The following is a 17,657-nucleotide window of genomic DNA, read 5'->3' as shown; positions in this document are numbered from 1 at the left end:
CTCAGAATTTGGAGAATTTACCACAGTAATCTCCTGCCATTAGAAATGCAATTGGAACTATCTTCCGATATGCTCAATCCGTAAGTCACGTGGTGATAGCTTCGCGTCCGGGAGGCATGGAGCTCTAGAGATCGTCAACTTAGGACCCTGAGACGACTCGACTATTTATCCCTTTTTCAAATCTTCACCATTCAACCCATTGGGGCCGCTTTTCCCCGACGATGTCCAAATCCGAATAACTCAGACTCTATTGTATGCTATAGCTGAACAGTCGGTGGATCTCAATCTCAAGCATCGCTTGCATAATTCCATGCAAGCGGCGAACGGTCGTCGAATACCCCCGAAAAAGCACCTACCCTGTTGAGCTCCGACTTGCTTCTCCCACAATTTGTCAGGTGTACCGACGATCCAATTACTCTCGACTATTTCCCCTTCATCCCTAAACTACTTCAACGTTCTAAATCACCACGTCTTATTACTCTCGCGCCATGACTCCATCAACATTGCTCTCTCTCGGGTCCGCGATTCTCGCCGTGTTCCTCTTCTGGACATTATCCTCAACCACGTCCTCACCTTTCGGCGGTGCATTCCCTCGTCTATACAACAAGCGGATATGTCTTCTCATTGCCCACCCGGACGATGAAGCCATGTTCTTCGCACCCACGGTTTTGGCCCTGACCAGGCCGGAATACGGAAACCACCTAAAGATTCTCTGTCTTAGCAGTGGTATGTACATCTCAAAACCACCATCAACATATATAAGATAATCCACAAAATATACACATACTAATACCCAACCTGCGACATAATACAGGAGACGCCGACGGACTCGGTCACATCCGCAAAAAGGAGCTCGTGAAAAGCGCCATGCAACTCGGCCTCCGCCAAGAATCGGACGTATACATCATCGACGACCCCTCACGGTTCCGCGACAGCATGTCAATTCAGTGGACAGAGTCCGACGTATCAGCTGTTCTAGAACACGCCTTTGCTCCTGAACTCAGCGACAACACCGCCACCAATTCCAAGAAGAATAAATCAAACAAAGCTGGCTCGGCGCCTACGGCGACTATCGACGTGCTCTTGACCTTCGATAAAGGCGGTATTAGCAACCACCCCAATCACCGGTCTCTTTACCACGGTGCTGTTCATTTCCTGCGGACCCTGATGAAGGATAAACCCGGGTATACCTGTCCCGTCACTCTGTATACGCTCACCACGACGAATCTTCTGCGCAAGTATGCTGGAATTCTGGATGCGCCGTTTACTATGCTTCGTGGTGCGATGAATTCCCTTCTTGGCCGTAGTGGCGGCTCTAAGGGCCAGCTCCCTTCTCGGCTTTTGTTCGTCAGTTCTGTCAATGAATGGTTGACTGCGCAGTCGGCTATGGTTAATGCCCATCAGAGCCAGATGGTGTGGTTCCGGTGGGGTTGGATCACGATTGGTCGGTACATGGTGGTGAATGATTTGAAAGCGGAGAAGATATGATCATGGAGTCGCCTGGCTATTGACCTAGTGGATAGGTGCCTGAGTTTGTAGCATATACCCGCATTGTATGTATATGATTATGATCGTTTCCTTGTTGGACTGACGTCGTCTGGGGACATGTTGTCAGAGATTCATGTCAGTTTCTGTATAGGTATGCACCCCGTCCTCGATTTCGTCTCGAGAACCGCATGGCTCGAAGGACCGATACTGACTACTGTTATCCTTGCTGACAGAGCAACCTTATCTATCATCAATTCTCACAAGCAAAAGAGTAATGTTAATATTCGAAAAAAGCATAAGAAAGCTCAATATGTAACATGTCACAAAGACAGGGTATCCGCTCAGGTAAGGCAATACATGCACACATGAGGTATCATAACTGACAGCTAAAGATCAGCTCATCATTTGGTCCCGCTTCAGGACGTGACGAAAAGAAAAGAAAAGAAATAAGGGTTGAGAGCACGTGTCCGCGAAATTGTTGAACTTTTCCAGATGCGGAGATGCAAGTCACAATCGAAGTTAGATGCGAAGAGAGAATTAGAAGAAAGAAGAAGAAGATGGTGAAGAGAGTGAGAGACAGAGAAACGGCACGAAATTGAACCGGAATCAAGCCCATGAGAGAGGACCAGGACCTGTGGGTATGGTATCGTCGGCCTCCCCTGTTTGGCGATCCTCAGCGGTAGCGCGCATTTGTCTGGGCATTTTCGTAGCTCTTCCAACTCTAGGGATCTCAAGCTCGCCGGCTTCATATCCCAGCTCTTCGGCCAGGAAAGCTTCATCGTCGTAAGTGCTACTGACATTGTCCTCTTGGACAGCTTCGAAAAGTCTTCTCAGGGGTGGAATGGACAAATCAAGATGCGGGGCAGACTGCCGATAATAATCCCAGAAAATGTCGTCGTCTATATCGTTCGCATCGTCATCAAGGTTGATATTTGTTCCGAAAGCTGGCCGCCGGACTGGTACTCGATCATGGATTCTTATATTACGCTGGCGCCATGAGGTGGCACCGTCAAATTCGATGAGACCTCCTCGGGTATGATATACCACGGACTCTGGCAAAAAGTCTCGCCATTCTTCAAGCGCCCGTGGAAGAAGGCTTCGCTCCCACGCTTGGTTTTGGCGACCCATCCAGCGGTGATGAATCAGCAAAAGCCTCGCAAGACGTTCCATAATGACGGTCTGCTGCATAGTGCGCACGCGCAGAATGTCATACGCGTGCACAGCATCTGCAAAGGCTCGCGATCTGAGAATCTGCGTTTGTGGCTGCCCCAGATATGCCTCTATTATTGACCTCGCAGTTCTCCTCTTCTTTCTTGTCTCTCTCAAGAGGTCATACGCTGCTTCCATATGGCGCTGGAATTCTGACAGTCTCGCGCGATCCCAGGCAGTCTTGGCGAGTATATGGTGCACCTCGATGGTTGGACGCACGTTGAAAGGCTCGGCTGTCATCGTTTCGAACATGGTGTTAAGGAAGTCATATGTAACCTGACCCTTCGCATTCCTTTCGGCGTCAGGACCAAACCTCGGACGAGACAAAACAAACGATCGCTCAAATAGCTCGAGCCAGACATTCTCGGGCACCGGGATGTCATATCTGCTCGAAATAAAGTCTATCGTACGCAGAGCGGCAGGGATGTCATTGTTGGTGCCAAAGGCATGAGCTACGGCGAACAGCAGATGACTTGTGGGGTACAGCGGTGAGGAACGGTCGTATGGGGTCACCTCCGGGAGCATCGACTCCTCGACCTGTTCTAGCAGCGCGTCGACGTCAATGTTCCAGACGGTGTGCAGGACATTCTTGATTCCTTGCATATGGCCAACTCGGCTTGACGCAAGGATCACATTGACAAAGGTAGTCGTGTCTCCCGAGGTCCCCTCCTGTGTCATCTCGTTGAATATCTGCAGCACTTCCTTTCTCACACTCCGGGCGGCAGTACCGTAACCTTGCCATCCGGGATTGGGTTCGAAGAATCTCCTCTTCCGATACAGGTAAGGGGTCATTCTGAGGCGATACTTCTCCAAGCCGGTATATGCTTTATCCCAGACTTTCGCCTCCATGTAGTAATTATAGCACTGGGAATCCGGCACCATTCCATCCTCTCTAATGGTATGCCAGATATAGTCCGCCATGATAGCGTCGCCCATTGAGCGTGCGCAATCGAGCAGGTGCGTGTACTCAGCCAGGCCCAGGGGTTGGCCGCCCGCCCACCTAATTTGCAAAATGGCAGAAAGATTATTGGCGAACTCATCGAAAATCGAATCCAGTGATCTGTACTGCTTGACATCGACAGCCGACGGATGGATGGGACGATGGATTTCCCGATAGGGATCGATAAAATAAGCCGGGGAAAGGAGATGGAAGACTTCGACAAAGGTGCTAGGTGGCATCAAGCAAACAAAGCTTTCAAAGCGAGGATCAAGCATAGCATCCATTACCTGGTCTGGCTGGCCATCTCGGATGATAGCGTTGAAGTTTCTCTCCAGATCATCCAAGCTCTCGACTTGGGGACCAGCCCCAATGTCGTCGTGTGCCTTGGACGTCTCGTGATCGCCCAAGTCAACCTTAACCTCAACCTGACCAGGTTCCAATATGCTCGTTGTTCCTCGCCCCAACCGTGTAGCTTGACTCTCAGCGAACCTCTCTCTACTCCTAGACCTATTGTTGTTCCGATTTCTGGAACGATGTATTGGTGGTCTCGTCTTGGACGATCGTGGGCGGCGCGTAGGATCCCGAAGTATAAGAAGTGGAGAACAGCGAGGTAGGTCAGTTAATCGACATCGACGGTATGTAGGACGTACCAGATGAGAGCCCAAGCTCTCACCAGCACGAATAAACCCCAGCATTGCGATCTGAGGACAGACAATATGAAAGAAAGTAGGGAAAAAGCCGGGGGTTTAGGCCGTCAGAAGTCGGGGGGAATCGAGCTGCGACTATAAAAGCGGAGTAAATGAGGAGGTGCCGCTTGTTGTGGTCTTGGCGGGCCAGATCCCTGTCAAGCTCTGTAGCCGTTTTCACCATCCATGACCCGCGTCTGCTGTACACGCTGCAGCTTGGATCCTCCCCCCCTTCCTTTCGTTCGCTTAGCCTGAAAGCTCCAGTCTCTCCTTTTCCACCCTCTCGATCCTCGACATGGCCGACACGGAGGATGCGGGCACATCGTCCGTCTCCGAACCCTTAGATCTGGTGCGCCTGTCGCTCGATGAGATTGTCTTTGTCAAGCTGCGCGGCGATCGCGAGCTTAAGGGTCGTCTCCATGTGAGTCCTACACCGTTCCACCGACATCTGGCTACGTGGCTTTTGACTGACTTGTCACTTGTGGTAGGCATACGATAGCCATTGCAATCTGGTGCTAGGCGATGTCGAGGAGACCATCTACGTGGTGGAGGAAGACGAGAACGAGCAAGAGATCCTCCGAGTACGTCGCTCTATTCATTTACCTCGGTTATCATACAACATCAGCTAGGGGAGGTTATAATAACGCAGTGCTTGGCTAACGCAGAATGGTTGCCTTTTAGACGATCAAGAAGCAGGAAGAGATGCTCTTCGTTCGAGGTGCGTTTTGCGATGCCGTTCACGGTAGAGCCCGGGGCTTGTCATACTGACTTTTCATGATAGGAGACTCTGTCGTTTTGATTTCTCCTCAGGCATAAAATTTGGTGGCAATGACTAGTGAGGAAGACGGATCACGTCGGATATTCTTGGGGCCACCCCTCCCCCAAGCTACGAAATACGAGACCACGAAGACACCAGGCGATGTTACAAGGTTTCCAGGCTATACCATTTTTATCTAATGTATTCACGTACTCGGTCATGCTTGGACCTGCAATCGTTTTATAGCAGTTATAGAAGCATTAGGAAGGTGTAAGGCGTATGGTAGAAGGCATCATGCCATACTGGCATATGTAGCGATGAAACCAACAGCAGCGACTAGTGTTTCTGGTTGGAGACCTGGCCCAAAACAGTTAATGTAAATTGGCTACAGTAGTAGTGAAGGCAGACAGTCATCTCAGCATAGCCCAGCTGCATGGAGGGAATGACTCTGCTGTGCCGTATGACTCAATAATCCGCCCGGAGGTTCGCACGAGGCGGCGATGACTCGCACTTCCCTATCGATAAAGCTTCCCCAGTTTCCCGACACTCGCTGTCTCTCATCTCCCATACCAGAATCTCCTTCAGAACCCGCTCTCTCTGGCTTGCCCCAGATCCTTCTGCATAATATTATTATTATTCTGGTTTGGCTATCATTACTCTCTACCTGATATCCTCCTAGCTGCACGTGGAATTATGATAACACGAATACGCTGAGTGCGCCAGCGGCGATCCATCTTCCACCCGACCGAGTGACGCATCATATCGCAGATCGAAAACGTGCCTTTCATCCATAGTAAATTACTTTTGACATCATCTTGATTATCGAACATTATAGCCACCCAAATGAGGACGGCTGGACCTAAGCTCTCGTTGGAGGAGAGGCGGAGAGGCGAGATTGTGCGCATCCACCCCGCGAAGCAATCTGGCATTCCCGCTAACACTTAGCCAACACTTAGGCCCTCAGCGAGTTCGCCGAGTACGCTGAAAAGCAACAGGCTCAGCGCTCGGCTCAGTATTTGCCTAGTGACAGCGGCTATGAAACAGCCAGCGCAGCTCCAGTACATGAAGACCATGCCGAATTGGATATTCTCGACCAGCTGGACCTCACAGATGCTCCGAAGTCGATCAAATTGAAGGAGTTGCTCCTGGGAACTGGTGAACAGCCAGACCATGACCTGCAAGTACTGGCAAACATTCTACAGACGCGCATTGACGAAGGACATGGGGAGACTCTCTTCGACCTGGGTCTTGAGGATGGCGGAGAGTCCATGTCTTTTGATCTTACCCAGTGGAAAACAGCCTTGCAGCGCTTGCGGGAAGCGGCGGAAACCCTTCCTGCTCACTGTCGGATCCTTGTTACCTACAATGTCGGCGGGCCTGAGGAATCGCGCGTGAAGCATGAGCGAATCAAAGACTCTTGGGGCAAGCTCTTGATCCGGCAGCCAGCGGGTACTGTGGAGGAGATGGCTGAGATCCGCATGGCAGTTGTTGGCAATGTTGACGCAGGTAAGAGTACCATGCTGGGTGTGCTAGTCAAAGGAAACTTGGATGATGGCCGAGGAAAGGCTCGACTTAACCTCTTCCGCCACAAGCACGAAATCGAGAGCGGGCGGACCAGCTCGGTAGGGATGGAGATCATGGGGTTCGACAGCCGTGGTGACATTGTCAGCAGCGCTCATGGGCGGAAGATGTCCTGGGAAGATATAGGAAGACGCTCCGCCAAAGTAATTGCCTTCAGTGATCTTGCTGGGCATGAACGTTACCTGCGGACTACGGTTTTCGGCATGCTGAGCAGCAGCCCCAACTATTGTTTACTCATGGTCGCGGCTAACAATGGCCTCATTGGCATGAGCAAAGAACACTTGGGTATCGCCGTAGCTTTACACGTGCCAGTCATGGTAATCGTCACCAAGATCGACATCTGCCCACCGCAGATTCTGGAGGAGACCCTTTCCCAGCTCAGCAAACTTCTCAAGTCGCCTGGTTCTCGCAAGATTCCAGTATTCGTGAAGGACATGGAACAAACCATCAACACGGCGACACAGTTCGTGAGCCAGCGGATCTGCCCGATCTTCCAGGTGTCCAATGTCACTGGAGAGAATCTGGACCTTGTTCGGACGTTCCTGAATATCCTTCCTCACCGCGGCCAATACAATGTGAACGCCCCGTTCGAGTTCCTTATCAACGATACGTTCTCCGTGCCTCATGTGGGTACAGTTGTCTCTGGAGTGGCTAAGTCGGGTGTAATACACGCTGGCGATACGGTTTTGGTTGGCCCTGACTCTCTTGGTCAATTTACGACCACCACGATCAAGTCCATTGAGCGCAAGCGTATTCAGGTCAACGCTTGCTTTGCAGGCCAGTCGGGCTCTTTCGCCTTGAAACGCGTTCGACGGAAAGAGGTTCGTAAGGGTATGGTAGTGCTCAAGAAGTTGGACCAGCCTCCCAAAGTCTACAAGGAGTTCGTTGCTGAAGGTGTGTTCACCAGTTGTTTTCTTTCTAGATAATCTGTCATACTGACATTGGTTAGTCCTGATTATATCCCACGCTACTACCATCAAGCCTCGGTATCAAGCAATGCTGCATGTCGGCGCAGTCAGCCAAACATGCTCCGTCATTGACATTGATCGCCCCTTCATCCGGGGCGGTGACCGCGCATTGGTAGCGTTTAGGTTTGTTCAGCGTCCCGAATTTTTGGCCCCCGGAGATCGAGTGCTTTTCCGGGAGGGGAAGACCAAGGGACTTGGGGTTGTTAAGAGTGTGGGCTACGATCCCAAACAGCCTTTGAACCCAGAGGCCAAGAATGCCGCGGAGAAGAGCAAACCGGCGTGATAAGACCCGTGGCTCTCTTACCCGATGGAGACATAGTTTGGGATCAGCAGATGCCTTCATATCTGGCTACGAGACATATACAGTTTCTTTTGTAAAGGTCATGATGATCCAGATATGGCGCTGATATTGGTCGTAGGGGATTGCATCCTCACTGCGAACAGTTCATATTGCTTTTTTTTTTTTTTTTTTTGTTTATTTGCTTGCTTCTGGTGTACGTTGTGTGGTGGCGTTATGAGGGAGGCTCTATCTACGAGTCACCGTTCCAATTGCGCTGCCCCTAAGGGTCTCTCTCTTCATCCATAGAATTCTAATTGACTTTGACTTTGCTCCTCCTTCTCTTGCATTGCCGCTGCCAGTTGGTCAGTCCAGAGCTCCCACGTGACAGGTGACGTTCCTTGACGTCACGGGACGGGGTGATGACATCGCGGGTTCAGCGATCGACAGTCAATGGCTGCCAATGCGCTCCCTCATGCTGGTCGGTGTGCACTGCTTTCGCCTCGTGCCACTGACGTACTATAACATGTTGCTGTTCTCCTGCCTTTCTAGAAAAACCGCATCCCGCTGATCAACCAGTCTTCTTGAATCCTCGCCCACAGCTCTGACGACACAAGGTTCTTTGATCATCGCCCTCCTTCATCCATTGATAAACAAGACGTCCAGCACTTTCTGAAGAAGTTTAATCTCACATTTTATCGAAACCAACTCAATTGCTTTGAACCCAGCACATCGACATGGATACCGTAAACCGAACTTTCAACAACGCCTCAAATGCTCTATGGAGCGAGCTCCATCCCAATCAAACCCCAGATAGTCAATATTCCAGCCAGCAGCATGGCGATGAGCCTCTTTCTGGAATCCAAGGCAGAGGAACTGTTACGGATCCTTATGATGCCGGAAACCGTGACGGTACGAAACCTGCCTCGACCTCATTAACATTCTCATGCTTTGTCAGAAGAGTCACGAACCATTGAATAATCAAGTGAGCTAATTCCAGATAGAACAACCTGGCGCTCCTAGGACAAAGGAAAACACCGCCGTCATCCCAGAATCACTTGCATCTACCGATGCTGACCACGCCCGCAACCCCAAGTCACCCAGCAATGCCGACTTTGGACCAAAGAATGTCTTCGTCAACGAGCCATACCAGGGTCAGCAGATGAGCTACCCCACAAGAGGAGCTTCTTCTGGCACCAAACAGTGGCAGTCTCAGGCAGCCGTTCCTGAGCAGCGAACTCGGACTTCCACCTACGGCCAGGGGAGCAACACCGGTATGGGAAGTAACACCTCCGGTCTGGGAAACAACACTTCCGGTATGGAAAGTCAGTATACTCAGAAAGGCAGAGACACTGCGGGCTCGTCCTCAGCCACTAGTGGTGCGTATGCATACTCTGGACAAGGGGTTCGGGACACAACTGCTGTTCGTGACAATACCTCCGCAACCAGGGACCAGGGAGTCTCAGGCAAATCAAACATCTCAGGCCCTACGGGCGCGTATGCCTATTCTGGACAGGAAGTTCAGGACAGTACGGATGCACGAGACGAAGTGAGAGTGCCTACGTCGATTAATAAGGGAACTACGAATCAGCGGGCCTCTAGCACTGGACAGTTCGCTCAGCAGATGCCCGATAAATCAGCTACCAAGTCAATGCAGAAGGAAAATGAATACGGCAGTACAGCGGTCGCTGGAGGTGTGGCTGGAGGTGTCATCGGACAGCAGGGATTTAAGAACAACCTCGGTCAAGAAGCTGTCCAGAGTGTCACAGACGACAACGCTGGGACTCGCTCATTGCAGAAGGATATGGCATCTCCTAGCTCAGCAATTGCCGGAGGTTCCGTCGGAAAGCAGGGTGCCAGTGGCAACATCGACCAGGCACGGGATGCCCAACAAGAGAAATTGTCCGCAGCCAAGTCAACTCCATCAGCAACTGACTCCACTCCCAGTGGAGTAGATGCAGTGAATGCAAGAAGTCAGGTGCCGAACAAAGAATCCCGAGTTTACCAGGACAAGTCAACACAAGATGAGACCGCTGGCGTTGTTGGCTCTGCCCAGAAAGGCAGTGGCATGGGAGTGACCGACGAAGGCCGTACCGACTCCCAGGAGAAAGGCAAAGAGAGTACAGATGACACTGGAGATAAGATTCCTAAGAACACCAAAGTTAGCGAGGAAGCTCTGAAAGGACCTAAGACTCCGGCGCGGGAGCCGTACGAGTTTGAGAAGCGTCTGGACCGTGGGTACAGCCGCTCCAAACCATCGGGTCAGTATAGCCCTCCTTATATCCCTTTCGATCAGAAATCGAGTTCAACTAACCATTGATTAGGTCCCGACACCAGCAGGAGTTCCAACGAAGGAGCGGCAGCAGCAGCAGCACAGAAGAACAAGGCAACCGGAAACGGTCACCAGAGTCACGGTCCCATCACTCAGCTGAAGGAGAAAGTTAACAAGGTTCTTCATCACAATAACAACGGCGGCACGAAGGAGTAAATGAGGTGGCTAATACGGTATTATTCCGATGATTGATCGTTATGTCGAGATTGGATGATTTCACGGTTTTCTGAATTTACGAGTATTCTTGGATTGGAACTTGGGTACGGTCGGAGCGGTAATGTTTGAGCTTGATTTATTTATCTCGTTCCTCAAGTCTGGAATACATTATTAGGAAGGAAAACTTAATGTATTATTATATTTCTGCGGAATGTTTTGATATCCTGGCTACAATGCAATCTGGTTATTCCACAATATGTAGCCTGAACCGAACCGAGTGTTGACAGCAGATGAGAAATCCCATGGACCTCTAGAGCTCCCTGTGAAATACCATTTTATGACATACTGAATGCCACACTAAACACCCCGTATAGGATTCATATAATACATGGGGCCAATCATCACTGGCTAATCGGAGGGTGTCCTCGTATATGCGATGCTCCTCCGATTGGGCTGCATCCTGCAACTAAGATAGTGCCGGGTCCTTCGCCAACTAGTTCTTGTAGTAACCATTAAGGCCGCGCTGACTTCCCATCATCAACAACACCTTATCTGCTTCAACATCCATCACTACACCCAATGTCTTCATCTTCCACAACTCCAGCTTCTAAACCTCGACGGCGACGTGACAAACCCCAGCTTTCATGCATCGCATGCCGCCAGCGCAAGTCTCGATGCGATCGACTACAGCCATGTACCAGTTGCGTCGCACGCGGTCACTCATGTGTCTACCTGGCCCAGAAGCCATTAGGATCGCTACTGCATCATCATACATCCGTTGAAGCAGCTACAGGCCTCCATGACCGGCTGGTCCGCTTGGAAGGTCTCGTTAAGTCATTAATCCCAGATGGAGTCAACAATGACGAGATCCGACAGCTTGCCACCCCAGATACCACTCCTAGCAGCAATGCTCGACCGGGGCGTGGTAGTAGTGTAATAGATACACAGTCAGATTGTGGCAGCATGCAGATCACCGATTCCGAGCTCCGGTATGTGGCCGGCGAGCACTGGGCGGCCATTCTGGATAGCATCGCCGACTTGAAGGCGCACTGTGATCGCGAGGAACAGATCAGAATGGCCGAGTCTACCAGCGAAACAAGTGGGAGTCCCTCTCACTTTCGACATGCGCTATTGCTGTATGGACCTGAACGGGCTGTCTCGCGCACTGAAATTATTTGCGCACTGCCACCCAAGGCTGCTGTCGACCGCTATGTCTCGAAGTACTTCAACTATCTAGATCTGGTCGCTTCCGGTGAGAACTCTCCGGTCCTTTTTCTACTCCATCGGTAGTATCACTGACCTCGGGATTATCCTCATGATGCGTAGCTGCGGTCCACGGGCCTAGCTTTCTTCAAGAGGTAAGCTGCTACAACCTAAACGAAAGCAATGACCGTTCCTCCCATCTAACTAACAACACCACAGTACGAAGCCTTCTGGTCCGACTCCACAAGCATGCCAATAATCTGGATTGGCCTTCTCTTCAGCATGATATGCCTGGCAGTAATGGCCTCAGACGTAACAGACAGCACCGAAGAAGAGCAGAAAACCCTCCAACTCGAGCTCTACCGGGAAAAGATCGTCCAGTGCCTTATCATGGGCGAGTACACCAAGCCCGGCCCATACGTACTCGAGACCCTCGTTCACTACGTATACATCGAATTCGGAATCAACCCGGACGCGAACCGCAATATCTGGTTCCTACTGGGACTCGAAGTCAACCTCGCAACGCGAATGGGCTATCACCGCGATCCAAGCCACTTCCCCGACCTCACTCCTTTACAGGGCGAAATGCGCCGTCGACTCTGGACAACCGTCCTGACGAGCGACATCCTCCTCTCCAGCCAAATGGGCATGCCGCGCATGATATCCGACTGGAAATGGGATACCGCGGAACCGCGGAACCTATTCGATACAGACTTGAACCACCTATCATCCCTAACCGCACTACCTCTCAGCAGACCAGAAACAGAACACACCACTACTCTGGAACTCATCGCACGAAGACGCATGCTCCTAGCCCTAGGCACGATATCCAACCTAGCAGACGCAGTCAAACCAGCAAGCTACGCAGAAGTAATGCAAGCAGACAAGACCCTACACGATGCTGTTTCTAGTATACCTCCGCCTCTCCGCTTCAAACCCTTGCAGGCAAGCATGACAGATCCCCCGCAGGTCATCATGTCCCGACTATTCCTAGAACACTTACTATACAAAGGCCAGATCATGCTCCATCGCCGGTTTCTCAATATAACCAGCGTTGCATGTGAATCAAGCCCAGAGAGTAGCACTACTACTACTACTGCTACTACTAGGTTCGCATACTCCCGCACCGCATGTATCGACGCATCACTCGGCGCTCTGCGCATGCAACACATCTTCGACGAGGAGACCTGCAGAGGGGGTCAACTGCACGGTATGCATTGGCGAATTACATCTAGTATGACGCATTTGTTTCTGACGGCAACAATGATCCTCTGCTCGTTGGTGCACCGTGGGAAACCTCTTGATGATAGGGTAGAGGAGATTCTGGCTGCCCTTCGAACGGCTAGGATTATCTGGATGCGCCGTGGCTCGACCTCGACTTCGCGCGAGGCGGCGAGGGCGGCTGAGGTCGTTAGTCTTACTCTTGCGCGTGCGGGGGAGCGTGGCGTTGGAGCAGATGGCGCTCATAGCGACATAAATACTGTTGATACTAGTGACTTGGTGTCAGGGTTGGAATTGGGCCAATTCATGGGTGTAGATGGAGGTGAGTTGGATGATTCAAGTTGTGAGCTAAGTTTACGTGTTCTGGCTAATGATGATCTGGAATGTATAGTGCCAGAAGACTGGGCAGGAGGGGACTATGCATTTTCCATGGATGATTTATTGGTACAAATGTCGGGTTCAGAGAGTTTTGACACTTATTGCCGCTGATTGTATACTGGATGCGAAGTGATGGTGGTCAATGAACGAATAGCTGAACGCACATGTCCCACCATGTCTGTGGCCACATAGCTGTGGTTCTGGTAATCACAGACACCAATGTACTGTACTCACTAGACGCATGTGCATTCCGTTCGATACTAGTAACTTTGCATTGCAAGTTTTATCTCTAGGTGGCTGTAATTTCTGCCAATAATCTAACAAACATAATCACAAAGGAGGATAAGCAGAGTTATGTCCTTCCAGTGGTCTTCCTTCTTCGTCGGCTCCTCCTAGAGCTAGTGATCAACCGTTTCTGAGCAAGCAACACCAAGTAACGTTGCAGCTTGTCGCGCCTGCGGAGGGTTAGTGATGATGCTACCATCATACCAAAGTAGGACTTACATCAAGAAAACGGTTGTGACGAACACGAAAGGAACCGCAATCATCCAGAAGTACCTGTAGCTGGAGTTAGTTATTGCAACAGGATCGAGTTATGGACACAATAGACATACGCATCGCTATGTTCTATGCCTGAGAAAGAGGTGAAGTTCATGCCAAAGTAGCCCTGGTTTTACAGTCAGATGAGCATCGTATGGAAGTGAAAGAACACACACCGTTAGGAATGTAAGCGGAAGATAGAAGCATGTCACAATGGTGAGTTGCTTCATACTTTCGTTCTGATATGCACCTAGATACTGTAAGCCTCAGGTGAGATCCCGAGCCCATGGCTTAAACTCACCGATTGTATTGAAGATCAGGTCGATCATATTGTCAGCAGCTCTTCTCATTTGATCATATCCCTCTACAATCGTTATGCAATGGTCTAGCGCATCTCCCAAGTATGTATGACACATTGGACTGATGGAAACGCTCGATCCGCTCAGGCTTTTCAGGTTTGGGGTGGCCGTTCCAATGTATGGACCCCAATCATTTGTAGGAGTCGCGGTTCCGGCATTCCTCAACACTCCCAGGCCAGGAGTATGCACAGGGTCGGATCGGTGGTCACGAAGGGCATTAATGACAGTCGCGATAGGTTGCATGCAATTTCGCAGGATTGCTATCTCTGAAGTGAGGACGTACAGACTTTTGGATTGATCCACATCCGGGTCTGTCAGAACCTCGAGCTCAAGGTCACCAATAACGTCTTGGTAAGCTGTAGTCACCGGTATGGCCAAGTCTATGATAGCATCTAGAATGGCTTGTACGACCATACTTGCATCACACGACTGGCGCAACATCGTCTCTGGGGTACTGAGACGTCGGACTATTGGACCTTCAACATCGTCGGCACTCGTTTCGAAAAATGAAGTCACTGTATTATCCGCATGCAAGAAAATGGAAACCTGTTCCAGAGTAACACATAGTCCCTTTGCCGCAAGTATAGCATGGCGCTCCATGAAGGCTATCCGGTCCTCGTTCGGGCCACCGCGGTAACGTTGAATGCTACGAGGTGTGAACCTAACGTTAGAGCCATTATCGGGATCAGATACCTTGGAAGTAGAGTTCCCCCTACCCGAGGGAGCATCTTTTCCAGGGGTTTGTTCGTCGGCACTGTCCTCGCGGGTTTTCGGCCTGAAAAGGTCCTTTAATGCTTCCAACACCAGGTTCCTTTTAGTAGGCCTTCTCAAAGAAATACTGCTTGCTGAACTTTTTCGCTCGTTTGACCAGGGTGCATTCTCATCTTCCTCGTCCTCAGACTCACTGTCCTCTTCCTTGAGCTTTATCAGTTTCTGGAGCTTCAGTACGATATAAGCGTGATCGGAGTACCAGTCAACTTTCGTGCGATTTGTTGCATTGATCAGGTCCTCGATCGCGAGTCTGTGCAGGCCTTTGTGGTTGCCCAGAATTCTTATAGCGTCCCAACTAAGTCCGTTGACGTTGATCCATCTACATTGGACCCAAGGCTCTCTCTCCCGCGCAAGAAACGGTTCAAGGGTATCGTTATCCAGAACATACTGCCTCATCTCATTTTGCGAAAAGTCCACAACAGTAATCTCACTTGTTCCGTGTAGCTCTGTGGGTGTTGAGGCCATCCATTCCGTGCTATAAGCAGGAAGCGGCTGGCTTGGGTCGATGCCTGGCTCTGTCCCCGGCTGCCAATTCGGATCGTGCGCGGCATCTTCGCGATAGTAGGAGCGAGCGGTGGTGGAGCGTCGAAGTCGATTTCGGACAGTTTCACGGGAATTGAGCCTGGCGGCCGTGGTGAAAGTTTCAGGGGGAGGGGAAGGCGGCACCTTTGTAGTTGGGGATATGGGCGGATTAGGGGTGCGCGGATTCGCCTCGATATCAGCTATGTCCTGAGACGATTGTAGGCCTGCTGCCGACTGCGCATGATCGTGCGAGTAGATACTCATGCTTTCAATGTGTCTGAGTATTGCTCGTGGGTATAGTAGGGTCACTCAGTAAGGGTGAATCGGTGCCATCAACGAACAGCACTTGCAAGCATTGACATATGCCATACTGGTTCACAGATTTGGGAAAGGAGCAAACTCAAGAGCTTGCAAAGTCTAGTGAATATAAGCTTTTTGCTAGGAGAATAAAAGGAGAAGATGGCTTGGATGGAAAGAGCGCGAAACTGTGATTTCTCCGTCGCGGGGGTTATGACGTCGCCGGACACGGACCCAGCAGTTCCATCGGCAAGGAAATCCGCATCTTGGAAGATCGACAGTTGGTGAAGAGATAGAAGGCCGCTCTAACGAGCCTGAAAAGGAAAGATAATGAGAATGTCCAAGAGTAGATAATCTTCATTTCATTAGTGGATGGACAAGCTACTACTGCATGATCAGTCTTGGCTACTGTAAGCTTATTGATTAAAGCCCGGGCGCGACGCCTTAGTCCATGCAAGAGCCGTGGTTTTCTCCAGACATCCCCCAAGAATTCTATGTCCCACACACAGTATGCTAAAGTATGCTAAGAACGCCTAATAGGAGAGACTCTCCGTACCGATGTGGCTAGAGTATTTCAGATTTCGCCGTAACAAGGCGAATTTGCCTTGGCCCCCTTTTCACAGGTTCAAGCCAAGGTTTCTAGAATTCATCAAGCTGAAATCCCCGGTGTTATCCCATTCTGGATACTCCATAAAAGCAGGGCCGTCGACGCAGAGATGGCTGGCACGATAACCATGGTGCAAGGAAGTAAACGGCAGTCACGTATTCACTTCCATGCTTAGAGGTCAGTTTACGTCCCTTCTGTGACCCACAGTGCTCCAAAAGCGAACCGGGAGTTGCTGTATGAAACGATATTTAACTGATATAAGCAATGACTACTCATTGCTCAGTTTCTCTCCTCTTTCTGGTCGTAAGTTTGATTTGTAAAGGTACGAGATTCCTTTTCGGGCCGGGCATGTCGTTGCGCGAGAGATACTTTCTGCACACAGGACAGGTGCCCCGGGGGCCTTTCCCAGACATATCCGACCGCTGTTCTTCACTGAACTTCAAGGTATCGATAATGCATTTGTGGCAGAAAAGATGTCCTTAACCGATTAAGTCAGCAAGGTAGCTCACGACGCTGCAGCATGAAACTTACCACACGCAGTGCTGGTAGCATCAACAGGCGTATCCATGCAGACTGGACACTTGTATGCAAGTAGAACAGACTCCCCTTTGTTATGATCTAGGGATTGCTGTGCGAGGATGACGTCTGCTCGTTGTTTGGCTTGGATCCTTGATACAGGATCCATGTCCTCGGTGGCTGTAAGATCGACTGCATCCGGGCGCGCATTCTCCTGTCCCTCAGAATGGCTAGTCCGACGGCGCTTCCTTTGGTGGCCAGAGGCTTCTAGTGTGTCTATGCTTCCGTGGGATAACCGACGAGAAGCAGAAGGTGAGGGTTCCAGGGAAAGGTGACGAGCGATCGAAGCCCGACGCCTGGGAGATGCGCTATCCATGCTAATCAGCGCCTTGGGAGTCGATTGGATCCGTATCGTCGGGAGGGGCGACTAGTGAGGGAACGGGCGTACACTCCGTAGGAGCAGCCAGGCGTTGAGAAGCGATCCGCAGTGGCGGTGAAGTGTCAAGAACCTGAATAATGCTGTACCTCTGCAGGTAGTCCTCGCAGATTCATCTCCCAGACACAGCACTGAGCGACCTCGCAGTGCAGGTAAGCGAGAAGTGAAGATAATGTGACGAGGGAGGCAAGACGATCGGAGAAATAGTTGGCGGCTTATCGATGCCCGATAACACTCGGCTGCCCATTGTAGTAGGCGGTGACGAGTATTCGGAGAGAGGATAATCCGCGAATATTCCATCATGACGCTGGGATTATTCCGCGATAGGAAAGAAAGTACGAGCGCTCCTGGAAAGCCGGCGTCCCTCTCGTCGCATTTATCATCACGCAGCATTAGCTGCGAGGCCTACGTTA

At 50.7% G+C, this 17,657-nt stretch overlaps 8 protein-coding genes across 8 annotated transcripts; 5 read left to right on the top strand and 3 right to left on the bottom strand.

Annotated features, from left to right (window-relative positions):
- The first annotated feature begins 164 nt into the window (after positions 1 to 164).
- ASPBRDRAFT_36580 (PIG-L family deacetylase) lies at positions 165 to 1,648 on the top strand. Its single transcript, XM_067623531.1, has 2 exons — positions 165 to 726; positions 815 to 1,648. The coding sequence occupies exons 1-2, from the start codon at positions 489 to 491 to the stop codon at positions 1,486 to 1,488; spliced, it is 912 nt and encodes a 303-aa protein (XP_067484603.1). The 5' UTR covers positions 165 to 488; the 3' UTR covers positions 1,489 to 1,648.
- A 446-nt stretch (positions 1,649 to 2,094) lies between these two features.
- On the bottom strand, positions 2,095 to 4,332 carry ASPBRDRAFT_112654 (uncharacterized protein; the record flags this gene model as incomplete). The annotated part of the gene is made up of 2 exons (XM_067616679.1): positions 2,095 to 4,109; positions 4,284 to 4,332. 2 exons carry the CDS (start codon positions 4,330 to 4,332, stop codon positions 2,095 to 2,097), a joined length of 2,064 nt encoding a protein of 687 aa, XP_067484602.1.
- Positions 4,333 to 4,618: 286 nt separating this feature from the next.
- Positions 4,619 to 5,139, top strand: ASPBRDRAFT_113701 (U4/U6-U5 snRNP complex subunit LSM3; the record flags this gene model as incomplete). The annotated part of the gene is made up of 4 exons (XM_067616762.1): positions 4,619 to 4,744; positions 4,812 to 4,904; positions 5,005 to 5,041; positions 5,105 to 5,139. 4 exons carry the CDS (start codon positions 4,619 to 4,621, stop codon positions 5,137 to 5,139), a joined length of 291 nt encoding a protein of 96 aa, XP_067484601.1.
- Positions 5,140 to 5,923: 784 nt separating this feature from the next.
- On the top strand, positions 5,924 to 8,296 carry ASPBRDRAFT_654667 (putative GTP binding protein (GTPBP1); the record flags this gene model as incomplete). Its single annotated transcript, XM_067628539.1, has 3 exons — positions 5,924 to 5,977; positions 6,037 to 7,555; positions 7,611 to 8,296. The coding sequence occupies 3 exons, from the start codon at positions 5,924 to 5,926 to the stop codon at positions 7,910 to 7,912; spliced, it is 1,875 nt and encodes a 624-aa protein (XP_067484600.1). The 3' UTR covers positions 7,913 to 8,296.
- On the top strand, positions 8,149 to 10,710 carry ASPBRDRAFT_141046 (uncharacterized protein). The gene is made up of 3 exons (XM_067619175.1): positions 8,149 to 8,818; positions 8,911 to 10,167; positions 10,231 to 10,710. Exons 1-3 carry the CDS (start codon positions 8,644 to 8,646, stop codon positions 10,392 to 10,394), a joined length of 1,596 nt encoding a protein of 531 aa, XP_067484599.1. The 5' UTR covers positions 8,149 to 8,643; the 3' UTR covers positions 10,395 to 10,710.
- Positions 10,711 to 10,973: 263 nt separating this feature from the next.
- ASPBRDRAFT_190662 (Zn(II)2Cys6 transcription factor) lies at positions 10,974 to 13,307 on the top strand (the record flags this gene model as incomplete). The annotated part of the gene is made up of 4 exons (XM_067620268.1): positions 10,974 to 11,646; positions 11,721 to 11,752; positions 11,817 to 13,140; positions 13,210 to 13,307. The coding sequence occupies 4 exons, from the start codon at positions 10,974 to 10,976 to the stop codon at positions 13,305 to 13,307; spliced, it is 2,127 nt and encodes a 708-aa protein (XP_067484598.1).
- A 120-nt stretch (positions 13,308 to 13,427) lies between these two features.
- On the bottom strand, positions 13,428 to 15,947 carry ASPBRDRAFT_236207 (putative CorA family metal ion transporter). Its single transcript, XM_067622022.1, has 5 exons — positions 14,038 to 15,947; positions 13,913 to 13,986; positions 13,811 to 13,863; positions 13,701 to 13,754; positions 13,428 to 13,651 (listed from the first exon to the last, which is right to left on the bottom strand). Exons 1-5 carry the CDS (start codon positions 15,650 to 15,652, stop codon positions 13,549 to 13,551), a joined length of 1,899 nt encoding a protein of 632 aa, XP_067484597.1. The 5' UTR covers positions 15,653 to 15,947; the 3' UTR covers positions 13,428 to 13,548.
- A 543-nt stretch (positions 15,948 to 16,490) lies between these two features.
- ASPBRDRAFT_236205 (uncharacterized protein) lies at positions 16,491 to 17,270 on the bottom strand. The gene is made up of 2 exons (XM_067622021.1): positions 16,824 to 17,270; positions 16,491 to 16,770 (listed from the first exon to the last, which is right to left on the bottom strand). The coding sequence occupies exons 1-2, from the start codon at positions 17,182 to 17,184 to the stop codon at positions 16,565 to 16,567; spliced, it is 567 nt and encodes a 188-aa protein (XP_067484596.1). The 5' UTR covers positions 17,185 to 17,270; the 3' UTR covers positions 16,491 to 16,564.
- Between the last annotated feature and the right edge of the window lie 387 nt (positions 17,271 to 17,657).

Source organism: Aspergillus brasiliensis (assembly GCF_001889945.1).
Source record: "Aspergillus brasiliensis CBS 101740 unplaced genomic scaffold ASPBRscaffold_1, whole genome shotgun sequence".
NCBI lineage: Eukaryota > Fungi > Ascomycota > Eurotiomycetes > Eurotiales > Aspergillaceae > Aspergillus > Aspergillus brasiliensis.
This window is presented reverse-complemented; position numbering and strand designations above follow the sequence as displayed.

Excerpts from the sequence above, each read along its gene's own strand:
- ASPBRDRAFT_36580 (XM_067623531.1), top strand. The coding sequence starts at position 489 with ATGACTCCATCAACATTGCTCTCTCTCGGGTCCGCGATTCTCGCCGTG. Across the intron at positions 727-814 it reads GATTCTCTGTCTTAGCAGTG|GAGACGCCGACGGACTCGGT; the intron begins GTATGTACATCT and ends GACATAATACAG.
- ASPBRDRAFT_141046 (XM_067619175.1), top strand. The coding sequence starts at position 8,644 with ATGGATACCGTAAACCGAACTTTCAACAACGCCTCAAATGCTCTATGG. Across the intron at positions 8,819-8,910 it reads TGATGCCGGAAACCGTGACG|AACAACCTGGCGCTCCTAGG; the intron begins GTACGAAACCTG and ends AATTCCAGATAG. Across the intron at positions 10,168-10,230 it reads CAGCCGCTCCAAACCATCGG|GTCCCGACACCAGCAGGAGT; the intron begins GTCAGTATAGCC and ends ACCATTGATTAG.
- ASPBRDRAFT_236207 (XM_067622022.1), bottom strand. The coding sequence starts at position 15,652 with ATGAGTATCTACTCGCACGATCATGCGCAGTCGGCAGCAGGCCTACAA. Across the intron at positions 13,864-13,912 it reads TTCCGCTTACATTCCTAACG|GGCTACTTTGGCATGAACTT; the intron begins GTGTGTGTTCTT and ends CTGTAAAACCAG. Across the intron at positions 13,652-13,700 it reads GTCACAACCGTTTTCTTGAT|GCGCGACAAGCTGCAACGTT; the intron begins GTAAGTCCTACT and ends AACCCTCCGCAG.
- ASPBRDRAFT_236205 (XM_067622021.1), bottom strand. The coding sequence starts at position 17,184 with ATGGATAGCGCATCTCCCAGGCGTCGGGCTTCGATCGCTCGTCACCTT. Across the intron at positions 16,771-16,823 it reads TGCTACCAGCACTGCGTGTG|GACATCTTTTCTGCCACAAA; the intron begins GTAAGTTTCATG and ends TAATCGGTTAAG.